The 13939-nt window shown below is 43.4% G+C and overlaps 1 protein-coding gene and 1 long non-coding RNA gene across 10 annotated transcripts in view; one reads left to right on the top strand and one right to left on the bottom strand.

Moving 5' to 3' along the window:
• The window catches only part of LOC145446766 (voltage-dependent L-type calcium channel subunit alpha-1D-like), a 100021-nt gene that overhangs the window by 79402 nt on the left and 6680 nt on the right, over nt 1-13939 (top strand). For 8 of the 9 annotated variants that reach the window (XM_080325126.1, XM_080325128.1, XM_080325127.1 and 5 more), the window contains 11 exons: nt 254-411; nt 1854-2028; nt 2087-2214; nt 3876-4075; nt 5142-5243; nt 5308-5450; nt 6553-6678; nt 7054-7196; nt 8307-8648; nt 9319-9936; nt 12701-12863. In XM_080325126.1, coding sequence (XP_080181252.1) covers nt 254-411; nt 1854-2028; nt 2087-2214; nt 3876-4075; nt 5142-5243; nt 5308-5450; nt 6553-6678; nt 7054-7196; nt 8307-8648; nt 9319-9936; nt 12701-12863 — 2298 coding nt within the window. The remainder of the gene's footprint in view (nt 1-253; nt 412-1853; nt 2029-2086; nt 2215-3875; nt 4076-5141; nt 5244-5307; nt 5451-6552; nt 6679-7053; nt 7197-8306; nt 8649-9318; nt 9937-12700; nt 12864-13939) is intronic. The other variant, XM_080325130.1, reaches the window with a different exon arrangement.
• Nucleotides 412-1854, bottom strand: LOC145446770 (uncharacterized). The gene is made up of 2 exons (XR_013917345.1): nt 1480-1854; nt 412-847 (listed from the first exon to the last, which is right to left on the bottom strand). It is a non-coding gene; the product is annotated as an uncharacterized LOC145446770 (long non-coding RNA).

Here is a 13939-nt window from a genome sequence, read left to right as displayed (position 1 = left end):
AATAAATAAATGAAACTACAAGTAAAGCGAACCATTTATCAATAAGGATACAAAATAAGATACATGCAACTGATACAGAATACACATATGTGGATCACGATTTTGCCATCAATTATATTCTTACCGATGCGATGTGACAGCTAATCTTTCACGCACGTTTCCTTTCCCAGTAAATGTTTATCGCGCCGGAATATCATCCCGTGTATATTTTAAATTTTATCCTTCAAAATTTCTGATGGACATATTTGTTCAGGCCCTGCCCTACGTGGCCCTGCTCATCGTGCTGCTCTTCTTCATTTACGCGGTCATCGGAATGCAGATCTTCGGTAAAATCAAACCCATCGACGGCGAGCAAATCAACCGCAACAACAATTTCCAGACGTTCATGGTTTCGGTGCTTCTGCTCTTCAGGTTGTGGATTGTTATCGCACTCTCGTGAATTGAATCGGGGTCCTTTCGTATTTTTTTCAAGCGGAAAGTGCTATTTATGCAGATCTGGATCATCCACATGAGTCCAAAAAATCAGAGACGTAGTCCCTACATCACGTTGACTGAATATAATTTCGATAATTGCTGCCATATTTGCGCGCGCCATATGCTCATTTTGCGTTAGTTGCGATAATGTATCTTGCAATAAATGAAACTCTCTCCGGAGATTGAATAGCAGAAAGCTACTGCTCCGAATCCCAATCCACTTATTAAAACTAAATATTTTATTCATCTGACTTTGCAATTTGTACTTTCACAAGAAGTAATTTTCGCTTGAAAATTGCTCCAGTAACCAGTATAATTTTTCTACATTACTTCTTGTACTTGAGCATCATGTACGCCTACTTTACCACGTCTGCTTGTTAACGTACAGTGTACATTAGGGCTGTTCAAAAATAACTTTTTTCTCCCGATTCAAGCCGGTCACCTCTCAAATCGTCAGGTTGCAGTAAAAAACCTTGCTCACCAAATTTCACTCGATTCCAACCAGTAAAGGCCTCCGCAGATCCAATTAAAATTTTTAATTTATTATGGAAAATAAAAAATAAAAATTTCCAAATTTTTCTGCCAACCCCATGAAATTGTTGAGCTTTCTTCAAAGACGTTGCAAAACAAATTTGAGTCAATTCCGACCAGTAGAAGCGGAGTTATGTGAGTTTTTCGATGATATTTCTCGGATTATCCTTGATTGGTGGATAATCCGCGATTTATCAACGAAAAACTCACATAACTCCGCTTCTACTGGTCGGAATTGACTCAAATTTGTTTTGCAACGTCTTTGAAGAAAGCTTAACAATTTCATGGGGTTGGCAGAAAAATTTGGAATTTTATTTTAAAAATTTTCCATAATAAATTAAAAATTTTAATTGGATCTGCGGAGGCCTTTACTGGTTGGAATCGAGTGAAATTTGGTGAGCAAGGTTTTCTACTGCAACCTGACGATTTAAGAGGTGACCGGCTTGAATCGGGAGAAAAAAGTTATTTTTGAACAGCCCTAGTGTACATACTGATCAGAGGGGTACCTAGCAAAGTACTTCTACGTTTACATGGGTACTCTATTTGGTATTGTATACTTTCGCTATACTTACTCAGGTTTCAGACAACTTTCACTTCAACGTTTTAACCTTTGGCTTCTGTGCAGTACAAAGTATTGTTTAGATCGGTTTGCATCACTTTTAACAACGCTGACTACATTAGCTACCTCTGATATGAATAATCTGTTCAATGGACTTTGTCAACAGTTTGGTTCGAAATTGTGCGGATATTCATCGTTCAACTTTAATATCACATTGTCGGATTACTCACTCGATATTCACCATGAAATAGACTTCTCAATTTATGCGAACCGTCGCTCATAACAACAGATGCGCCACCGGAGAAGCGTGGCAGGAGGTTATGCTGGCGTGCGCAGCTGGCAAGGAATGCGACGACAGGTCCGATTGGCAAGCCGCGGGAGCCGGGGAAGAGGCAAAGTTCACCTGCGGCAGCAATTTCGCTTATTCATATTTCTTATCGTTTTACATGCTGTGCGCTTTCTTGGTATGGCTTTGTTGTTCATAGGCTGGTGATTTGCGTTTGACATCGCTTTCCTTTGCAGATTATCAATCTATTCGTCGCTGTCATCATGGACAACTTTGATTACCTCACACGCGATTGGTCCATTCTGGGACTACACCATTTAGATGAATTTGCCAGGGTGTGGTCGGAATATGACCCGTCTGCTAGGTACCGATTACTTATTATTTATACACTGTAACTGAAAAACGCGCACTTCCAGATCCACCATGGCGCAGGTGCAAATCCGGTAAACGGCTCATTCTGGTACCGAATTTTGCTTTCACACCCATTCCGGTGGGTAAAAACGAATCAACTTCACAAATCCCTATGGAAATACATAATAAATACATATATATCATAATAAATATTGAAAAGAGTAGCTGATCGGTGTGTAGGGATTTCTAAACGTCCGCGAGCTGCATATCCCATTTGCGAATGGTAGAATGCGATTTTGTTATCCTACATCTATTTCGACTGTGTGACACATGTAATCAACCAGAGACGCTCGAGCATTTTGTTACATCATGCAATCGCTACGATTGATACAGGGTTCATCTAGTTCAATCTGCACACAGTCACAATATTCCACTTTCGTTTAGTTCGCTATTGAAAAGCTGTAAGACTTCGTTATATTGTCCACTGGGGACTTATAGTTCCTTGAATAAACAGGCATGGTGCAAAACGCCTCAGTTTGCCGAGAAGCACCCCCCCCCCCCCACCTATACATACATTCATCCATTGCGAATCATTTTGGAATCCACGTGACGGCGCTATGCATCCAATCCATCGATGTCTATCAGCCACAGTCAAGGGAAACTATGTTCACGCCCGTGTGACACCTAATCTGTGATGATAAATTTTGCATCGTAAATACGCTACTTGAGAGCAGCAAAAATCAAATCAATACGCCCATTCTACACATGCGGTACCGACCCGTGTGGTTTGGTTATTGAACCAAGTTCACTTCTGATTCAACCGTTTCGGAAGTCAGAATAACTTCCCCAACATGATTAGAATTGGAATTACTGGATTCGCGAAAACGTGGACACTGGATTGAGGTCATATCATATCGAATCAGATTCCATTCTCGTAAGCATGAGAATAGCAAATGTCTGAACACCAAGCTTGGCTCGTTTCGCACTATACAGTTCCCCGTAGCATTTTCAGGAAATCCAGAAATTAGATTAGAATTGAATTGAAAATAGAGAATGGAAACATTTCACAAATTCTATTATAATTAGAATTAGCGTAAAGGAACATTTTACAAATTAGAATAGAATTAAATTAGAGGCATTTCGCTCTAATTAACGCAGTTATCTAGTTGTCCACGTCTGCCCCCAACGACGGAAATTGTGTCAACCAGAAACGTCAGTTCATCGTGGCTTGGAGCGTGTTTAACGAAGAAATCGTAATAAAAGAGTGGTTCGATGGGGCCTATATGATGGTGTCGTAGCCAATAGCAACATCATGATTGTATTAGCGTTTTGAAATATTTAATATTTGCCACCAATCAATTGACAATCTACACGAACTTCCTCTTGAAACTATATGTAATCAAATACTCTTGGCCTATCTTGGAAGGTTGAACCAGTATACGAGAGAAAATCTAATTTTAATACATGCTCCTCGCTCTTCGTTTATAAAAAAAGAAAGTGTGGTTGATATTGTCATATTGCCCTATGGGGCGGGCCGCCACTGCGTTATGGTTTATCTGTGGCGAAGTAACTCACTAATGATGTCAAAACAAAGCGGAATCAAACTTCAAATCGCTTGCTTTTACGCACCACGTATACACCGACGTTGTTCTTTTCACACTTGTCATTCAACAGTGGCCGTTTGAAGCACATGGAAGTCGTCAACCTACTGCGAAGCATTAACCCGCCTCTGGGCTTCGGCCGGGTCTGTCCCCAGCGCACTGCCTGTAGAAAGCTGGTCACGATGAACATGCCCTTGAATCACGACGGCACTGTGATGTTTAACGCCACGCTGTTCGCGTTGGTACGCACGTCACTCAAAATCAAAACACAAGGTAAGGAGGTTTCATATAGCGCTGAGCAAAATTGAGTACTTAATGAAATACTGAATCGAGCATCATGCCTCGAGTCAAGTCTGGTATTCACGTGTCACTCATTATGACGTCATAGGAGTGTGGATGATCTGGAAAGTTCAAATTCGTACCTTTCAGGCGGCCGCAAATAAAATGAAGACAGTTCTACTCCACATAAAGATGATTTGTACGGCCGTCGGCCATTTCTATGTCATTACTAGGGCAAGACCGTCGAAAATTCTATTTTCCCTAAGTCAATTTTTTCAGGCTATTGATTTTGTTGAAGGCGCCAACACTGTGTTTTGCTACAGCGTCTTGCATATAGATCGATTCGAGTATCTCATGCCCTAATAATACCAAGGAACTTCTCCATAAATGCAACTTTTTAGTGCGACTTTGTGAAAAATAAATGCAACTTTCCGCGGATTTGACTGCCCTAGTCATTACACTTTGCAACAATGCTGTTGGTTGATCGCTACTTCACAGATATGTCGTTCCACATGCAGAGCTTTCCACTACATGTTTCGGATGGCCGTAGACATATGAGCATGCGACAGTCGAGAATGTCGGTTAAAGTTTGTGTGAGGGTCGGACTCGGTCAGGGTTTGAGTAAGCGTTAATTTCGGGTTTAGGGTTGGGATAAAGGTTAGTTTGGGGGTTATAGAGTAAAGTGTCGCATACTCAGCTGTTGTTGTTCGTGTGTCGGATGCTCTGATACGATCAATCGAGGTTTCATCGCTTCCACGTTTGTCACAACATATCGAACCTATAATTCACATTGATCAATCAACTCCTGGTAGAACGGGGCGTGTAATTTCAGCACTCGAAAACTCAAATCCTGACAAGTAATACTCGCTTCGCATTCTAGCACTTAATCATTGTGCCCAGCCCTCGGTAAGGAACACCGATTATTGACTAGAGGTACGTCTCGTGTGAATGCACACTGCACAGGATGCGCGCGACCGTGCCATTTCCTTTGCGTATCGTATCACTCCGTATCGCAGCGCGTACGTTTCCGATTTCGCTAACCGGTCGCCGTTCTCCTAAGGTAACATCGACCAAGCCAACGACGAACTGCGGGCCGTGATTAAGAAAATGTGGAAGCGCACCAGCGACACGCTGCTGGATCAGGTCGTGCCTGCCGGTGGAAGTATGTAGCGCGGTTTAAAAGCGCCCTAAACTATGCTCACGCCCGGCTCCGGTTTTTGTAACAGACGACGACATCACGGTCGGGAAGTTTTACGCCACGCATCTGATACAGGACTATTTTCGGAAGTTCAGAAAGCGCAAGGAAAAGGAGGCGCTGGAGGCGAAAACGAACGCTCAGGGGAACAACACAAACGCGTATACACTGCAGGTATACAGAACCTGCAATCTTACAGAAAAGAGTGTGTATATTCACACCCAAAATATGACACAAGAAAACAGATCATACCTCAGAATTATACAGCGGTACAAATCAAACACAACATATTAAACCAAATGATGCTTGACAAATTAGAATAAGCTCAAATGTAGTACGCAGGAACGCAGTACATATAGCAATACCTAACACCATGAATCAACCAAAATTTCCAAATCATCTAAAATCTACTTCATGTAGATGTTGAAAACGAAGATCTAAAAAGTCCTGATGGGTCGCATCATTTTCGCAGATAATCGCCGTATAGGTCACTTGGAGAATTTTAAACAAACGTCAATTGAGCAACTCTGGGCATTATAATAGAGCCTACAGCAGGGGTTCTTGAAATGGGGTCCACGGAGCCCTTAGGGTCGTCATCATGAAAGCACATAAACAGATGATACTTTGAGAATGACGTCAGGTCTACCTTGTCTAGTCATTAGTTAGCTTATTTCAGGCATGTAATAACGTAAATTTAGTGCAGCTTGATATGACTTTCCAGTCAGCGGCTTCTCAAATATTTGGGGTACGCGCGCACAAAGGGGGTCCGCGATCGAGTTCTTTCAAAGGATACCGAACAATCACAATCAAGTTGGTGGTCTTTAACAAGACATCGCGAACTTCGCCTTACACTTACAGTAACTTCAAGAGCTTCTTGGAGGTACAGAACTTCACTGACGATTACCACTGACGAGTGTCAGCCGAAAATATTCGGGTTCATTTCAATATGATTATACTATTCAACAGTAACTTCAATGGAACGACGTATAAATATGTAGTATCAAAAAGTCATCGGTAAATGGAGTTTCCAATATTACATTCAAGTCGTCGTAATTAAATTTGTGGCGAATTATGGATTTTGAAATTTTGCCGGTCCGCTAGGTTAAAACGGTTGAGAACCACTGTACTAGAACTAGAGTACTCCGAAATGTAGATGTACTTCGTTACTACCTCTGTATAAAACTATACACTACGTGACAGGGCCAAGCACGCTCAAACTCTAACCCGTTTCGTTACACTCAACCGTACGCACTCAGTGAATAATATTATTACGCAGGCTGGCATACGCATGGTACAAGACTACGGTCCGGAATTGAAGCGCGCCATCTCCGGTACACTGCTTACTAACGGCGACGAGTCAGACCGGGCGTCGCTCATGTCCGAAAACGAGCCGATCCATCGGGTAAGGGATTCACAAGCAATTGTCGTGAGCAGCGGTCGGCTTCTACTGGTTTGCAGCTGTTTTACAAACCGTCTCGCGACATGTTATGAGATCACCGAACCGGTTAGCATTACTGGTTACTGGCAATCACTTTTTGTAACAGAGCCAGCTGAAAATTTCACTTTTGTGATAGAACCAACTTGAACCCGACTGGCGACGACTGATCGTAACTGTACCAAAGCAGATGTACCGGTATCAGCAAAATGAGGCTAGGCTAAGAGAATAGGTGGATACCAGTATTGCTCACGGCAAATCTCGAACCTCTGTTCAGTGTTCATATATAGGCCTACCTGTGCTTGTAATTTAGCGTGATTGTGACGTAATTTCTTCGCGCAGCGCCGTCACGGCTTGTTTGGGGCGGGTAAGCCAGAACACGCGAAGACGGACGTAAGGTTGGACGCCGCGATTCGCCCGTTGAAAATGCAAAACGAAATCGCGGATCAGGACTCTGGTAGGCGCGACGAACGGCCAGAGAAAAGGTGCGACTACGTAGTTTCCGGTATTGTTTTCGTTACGGCATCGGGTTACTCTGCAGTTACGTTGAATATACCTATGGCCGTGTTGTTTTCGACGAAATACCTAACCATTTAAGCGCACTGCATATACACAGTATGTATATCCAGAGGACATCAAAGTAGTCCGAAGTCAAAGGTCAAAGTAGCTAGACTTACTCGAGTAGAAGTAGATGTAACGCTCTAAAATTCTGATTATTTATCTATTTTATTCTATTATACATACGCGGTGGCTACCTAAGAAATTATACGATGCATCTTTGCGACTAACGCAAAATGACTTATGGCAGTGCAAATCGTTGCGATAAAGGGTCTATTCCGCCCATTTGGTACGACGATTTCACTCACAAACGTGATCGAAACCTATCCCAACATTCCTTTCTACTTTACATAATACCGTGGTAAATGGTGTAATAACCGTAGCTTTGACGAGCAACCTCAAGAGGTGGAAGTATTCTGAAAGCAAAACCACGTATATTGGCAAAACCTAATTGGGTAGCCCACCCCGAAAAAGTAGTACTTCATTAATGACCATGCGCTACTGCTATTAGTAGATAAATCTACTGCTACTACCTATACAACATAAGCTGTGATCGTTTCGTTTGCGGCAACTTATTTGTGATGTAGCAATGGAGAATCAGTGAAACGTACGATCATTGAATGACTGGTTTCTCTCACAAGTGACACCGGCGTATCGCAAACAACCCGAACATACATAAGATAGGGTGATTTAATCGACACCGTTTACTTAATGACTTGAAATTGACTCGAAAATTTTACTCCCACATTTCTGAAGTGCCGAGTCAAGTCTAGTCATTTTTGCAAAGTGACTCGAGTCAAGTCGAGTCATACGAAAAAATTGACTCAAGTTATCCCAACAGTGCCCTATACTACGACTGAACTAATGTTGAAGCTTGCGTAGGCCTACCAGATCCGTGTTACATGGAGGTTATGCCAAGTCGAAAACTTGATAAAGCTCATGCCTAAACTGGTGCATGAAAACGCACGGTCATTCTCTGACGCGTGACATCAATTCCGACATTACATGACATATTAAGCCTGTCTCTCAATTTCCAGTCCTGTCGCGAATCGCCCAGCGCCTGGCAGCGTCGCGAGCAACTCCCGCGACACACCCGCCGTGACGTCATCCACGCACGATCCCAATAACGGCCACGCCGAGAGCGTATGCAACACGCCGAAACATCAATCTTCCAGCAAATCCACTGACAGTTACAAGCCGGTAGCGATCAAATCTCTGCCTACTGGTAGTCGCGGCGATGCTGTCCTGCACGGCGAGAGTTACGCTAGCCCGAGTCACAATAATAACAACAACTCTGCCGCCGGGAAGCTGCCGTTGCCACGGAAGCAAAGGTGTTTCGGTAGCTCCGAGCGGCGGGCGTTGTCTTTGGAGGAGGAGATGTGAGTTTTAACATAAGCGCTTTCGTTTTGGCTTGGTCAAGCCCCGTAATAACAGTGCTAGGCCTGCATAATATGTCGCTGCGCTGGAGTTTGGCGGTATGGAAGTAGTCAGAGGTGATTACGTACAAAGTACCTCCATGTTTGTGGAGTACTCAAGTATGTTTTGCCTAATTGTACTACTTACTCAATTAGGTATGTTTTTAGATTACTTCCACTTCTACTTGACCGATTTTTTCGACAAAAACGACTTTTCCTAGTTTCTATTTTGTATATTATGGAGTACTTTTGAGGTTTGTATCACCTAAATGAGTACAATTTCAATAACAACTGAGCGAAAGAGACCCTGAATCAAAGTAACTGATTTTATTTGGAAAATTGCACTAATACTATCTTTACTTTGATTAGTCATTTTTCATCGGCCGCGAAGATGCATTTTGCGATTTCCAAAACAGCCAACTGCGATTAACTATTGGCAGCTAAAAATATGCGATTCCTCAACCAAATCTACTTTTTAACCTATAGCTATTCCAGTATTTGTTGGACCTTGCATCTATTTTCTCCTAGCTGAAGTAGTTTTGGAACATCATGAAAACCGCTACTTCAACTTGCATAGGAATTATAACTGCTTTTAACACTTTAAATACAACCTGAACCTCCTATCTACTTGCAGGAGGGGCAAGCAAAAGTACGACGGCACGTCTTTCTGCTCCCTGGACCGCAGGGGCGAGCTGCAAACGTCCAAGTCCCTGGGAAGCGACGCGCGCCCGTGCTATTGCGGTAAATCGCGCAACCTCGTTAAAAAAGGCTACAGACTGTCGCTGGCCGCGGAAAAACCGCGCGCGGACCGCCCGCAGCTGCGCGACAAATCCCCAACCACCGGGGACCTCCCCACCGAGCTAGAGCTGTCTCGTAAGATAGAAAGGCAACGCAGAAATCAGCTGACTAGGCAAGGCTCGGACTCATTTAACATCGAGGAGATCGCGTCCAGCTCTTCGTCGTCTTCGTTTTCGGACGACTACCGCTCCGACGAAGGCGTAGACTCGGACGATGCGTGCGCGCATGCGCGAACTGTCAACAGCCCGCTGCTTCCCAGTGCCTTCAGCGGTCGCTCGCCGAGCCAGCCGCGACCGCGTAGGAGGCTGCCGCAGATTCCGACCGCTGCCGGAGCGCGGCTGGTGCCGGCTGTCGTGCATAGGAGCCCGCAACGCAGGGGCGAGCGAGGTTCTGGCGATTTTACGACGGAGCAGACGCCGCTGTTCACCAACAGAGCGGAAAACTCATACAGGAGGTGAGCTGCGGTGATTAAAGTAGCCATCGTTGGCAGATTTGTACAAACTACCAGCTAGTTAGTTCATACGGTCAACTAACTATACTGTCTTTTTGAGAAATATGAGTTCTCGTTATAGTTGCGCATTTAAGTAACACTTCAGTGGCAGAAAAACTAAAAATCAGGTGTACTCGTTTGGCGCGAATTTGGTACGGGTGTTAATCGTGTTATGTTGTGTGATATTCCTGCAGCCATCGGTTACTCAGAGTCATCATTACCAACAGTGGCGTAACCATAGGATTACCATACGACCTCTTTGTCCTCTTTTTTTACTTTTTTGAAAGTGTCCTCGGAGGACGCTTAAATGTCCTCTTTTTTGAGAATTTGTGCTGTTTTTTTAAATCTTCGTTAAATGTACGCGGGAATTGGACTGAGATATAGGAAATAAGCGCTCAAGTGACGGTCCGGCGGGCTTTTCGGGACTTGAGCCAGAAAAATGACTTTATTTTAGTCAACCAACGGAAAATCTCATAGAAATTCGATATTTCGGAAGCTGAGCCGGAAAGCTGACTTTTTTTTTTATTTTAGTCAACCAACCATAAAATCGGGAAAAGAATTTACCACTTTTTCCTGATTTACTCCAGAATTTTGAGTCTGAGAAATTTTCAAAAAGTGCTCTCTTTTCAGATTGCCAAAATACGGTAACCCATTGGAGCAGAAACCACTCCCATGTTAAACTTGTATTGAAGTTCATGTGGAAACCCGATCCGATTCCGAAATTAAAATAACCGAGTTCCTTTGGGATTGAATCGAGTTTGTTGTGTTTTTTAAAGGTCGCTCGTTAGTTCTAGTGCCAGTTCTAGTTGCGAGTTTTGAAAAGTGAGCAGTTTGTAGGGCGATGATTAGGTCGAGTCCAATATTCGAGTATAACTCACTATTACGTTATAAGAGTATGGATGCTGTGGAAAGGGCCAATATGTACATTTTATGCGACCGCAAAGAAAACAACGCCTGTTCTACACCACATAATGATATGCACGTTATTTATTATTTTTGGACCATACCTATTTCATTGTCTTTAGCGACAATGCCGATGTTGTTGTCGACTTCTCAGAAATGTCATTTCTACTGCCGTGCGTTGCGTTGTACTATAGTACATGTTTTAGATGCTCTGATGCGGCCAATCGATGTTTCAAGGCTTCCGCGATGGAAAAACATCGAAACCAAACTCTCGTTGATGATACAACTCTTAGTTAATCGCGAGGCGTGTCTAATTTCTCTCAGTCTGCTTGAATCATTGTAATTAATGTTTTAATATTCAGTTGATATTGGAGTACATGGATAATTGTGCTCAGCTCTATAGGTGATCCTTATTCATCGCATCCGGGGTGCTAGGACTATTCAGCCCCAACGCGAGCGGAACTTGGACTTTTCGGAAACAGTTTTATAACGCCTTCCTTTCTTTTTGATCTCGGCTATTTCAGTAACTCTGCTCGAGCGCGTGCGGGTATGCGTGACAATTATAACGGGTCACGACATGTTGCACCGAAAAGTGGATTAAAATGGAATCCGGCACGTGACCTTCCAGTGCATTCCGGGAACGAGTGACCGGCTGCCATTATGTGTGTAACGCTCACGTGACATGATTCTGCGAAGTGCACGCGTCGCGCGCTGCCAGATTTCGGGGATTTTCGCCGGCAGATAATTCGACAAACGGTTACAAATTTAAAGATCGCGTGCACTGACATTGTACCCGAGCACGCTTGGAAGTAGTGGCGTCTGTTTCGATTGCTTTATGCACAAAAGCCGCGGAAATACTCAAGATTGCAAGCCGGCCTGCGGTATGCTCGATAGTATGACCCGACGCTATACAACATGAGTGGGGTAGCAGCGACAAACTTACTTTTTAATTTGGTCCATTATTGATGCAACGTTCTGCACATAGCCGTGTATTCTTGTTCACGTGAAAAGAATACGATCTATTGCCGAATCAATGTATTCCCTTTTAGCAGTATCATGTCAAACGTACGTACAATCTGTGACGCATTCAACTACTCGCCATATGCGTGACGTATTAGCCATTCGATGGCCTCTCCGTTCAGTGGAGAATCATTTGGCAGTTATGATAAAAATAAAGTTTTGACTTGGTATCAGTGCAATGTACGATGTGTTAGATATATTTGTTGCATTGGTATTCAAAGTGTGATGGTGGGGTGCTCTGCGTAGATTTGAAATGTTGTCATTTTGTCGAAAACCTGTTCCATAGTGTCTTCACGTCATGCACAATTTTCTTCTGTTTTAGGCAAAAACAGGCCTAGAACGAACACTTCTTCACTTATTGTGGAATTTCTACTTCTGATTGAGTAGAAATTTACGCTATTACTTCTACTTGAGTAGCAGTGATAACTTCTTTGACAGCCTGCGGTAATTTAATTCTATATGAATCGCAGAAGAAGTCGATTTTGCTGCATGATGAAAATGTGGATACGAAAATTGCGTGAAGCGACATCTCCCAGTTGAGCGAATATATTATGCGTTTCCCGAAAGTAAATGCGACTCAGCGATTTCACTGACAGTATCCCAGTCCGTTAAATATATTACACATTGCGTGCTTTGGGTAATTCTACACGGATTTAGCAAATCAATAAAAATAATATTGCGGCCGTTCTGAAATGTTACGCAATTCATTCTGCCCGGTTATATGGTGAAATGAACGACGTAATGTGACCTCCGCCGACTCTAAGCAAAGCGCGACTGCACCTCATGACCACGCATTCCGCGACAGATTGCCAGCGTTGCGAAACTGCGGCGTCGTGATGGGGAACTCCTTGGAAGACGACGACTATGAAGCGGGCGGCCCGCGTGATCAAGCGCCCGGCGACGTCATCCGCTGTGGCGTGGCAAGTGACGCTCGAAACGCCAGGCAGAGGGATATGCAATTTCTTCAGGTATGGATCCGTGTGTTCTAATTGCGCATCGCGCTTGCAGAAAATGTGTGAACTGTGCATACTCAACAATTGACATTGTATCGAGTAAAAGGCTGGTCTAAATCGGGTACCTCGGTCATTTGATTCTGCATCGCGTAAATTATTAGGCTGAAAATCTATTGGGGTAACACTCAATATGTCGTCAAATGACAATGGAGGACGGGAAAGTTCCAATATCAACCTTTTATGTTTGTTTGTGCTATTCGTGGTGTTTGTTGACAACAATAACCTTTTACACCAGGCCGATTGTCTTTTGTTTGATTCTGTATCTGCCGACTTGTAGTATACGGCCCACTTCTAGACTTTTTTAAGACACCGCTTGCGCAGATCAGATGGCGAGGTGCAGCTTAGATAAACCTTCAATACTTGGGTAGGAATTCTGGAGTCGTCCTCGGTCGGAATCGAACCCGCCACCCATTGGTGTTGAAGCTGTGGATTATACCACTGCGTTATCTCGTACCTTTTATGTGACCCATGAGAAATAATGCCTGTCCCACATCACATTAAAGAGAATTTAGTATTTTCGACCATACCTATTTCATTGCACTTTGCTGATGTTGTGGGTATACCACAGAAATGCCGTTTCCACCAACATGCTTTGTACTACATGTTTCTTACGACCAGTCCAGGTTTCAAGTCGTCCGAGGTGGCAAAATTGTATCGATACCATAATTCTCGTTGACGAGTGAAATCTTAATGGAACTGAGTGTATAATAGACTCGTCTTCCACTATTCGACTCGACCAATAAATACTTGATTCTGATTCGAGTGCTCGCATCTTGGCGCCCAACCCTAGTAATGAGACTTTTTAACGCTGCCAACCACGACGAGCAGAGTGCACGACAATGACAAAGGCTCGTGCGGATTTTCGCAGTATTGAACCCGTAACTGCATTCTGCGGTGGTCAGTAACGAATTACTTTTACTTTTTCGGAGTACTCAGTATGTTTTGCGTACTTACACTATTGGGATTGTCATTTTGGACTACTTCTACTGAACAGGTTTCAGTAATTGTGCAAAACTACGTCCAGAATACTT

This window comes from Botryllus schlosseri, chromosome 9 (assembly GCF_051294905.1).
Source record: "Botryllus schlosseri isolate E-star chromosome 9, Bs_hap1, whole genome shotgun sequence".
In the NCBI taxonomy this organism is placed as follows: Eukaryota; Metazoa; Chordata; class Ascidiacea; order Stolidobranchia; family Styelidae; genus Botryllus; species Botryllus schlosseri.
Note: the sequence above shows the minus strand (reverse complement) of the source record. Positions and strands in the feature narration are given on the sequence as shown.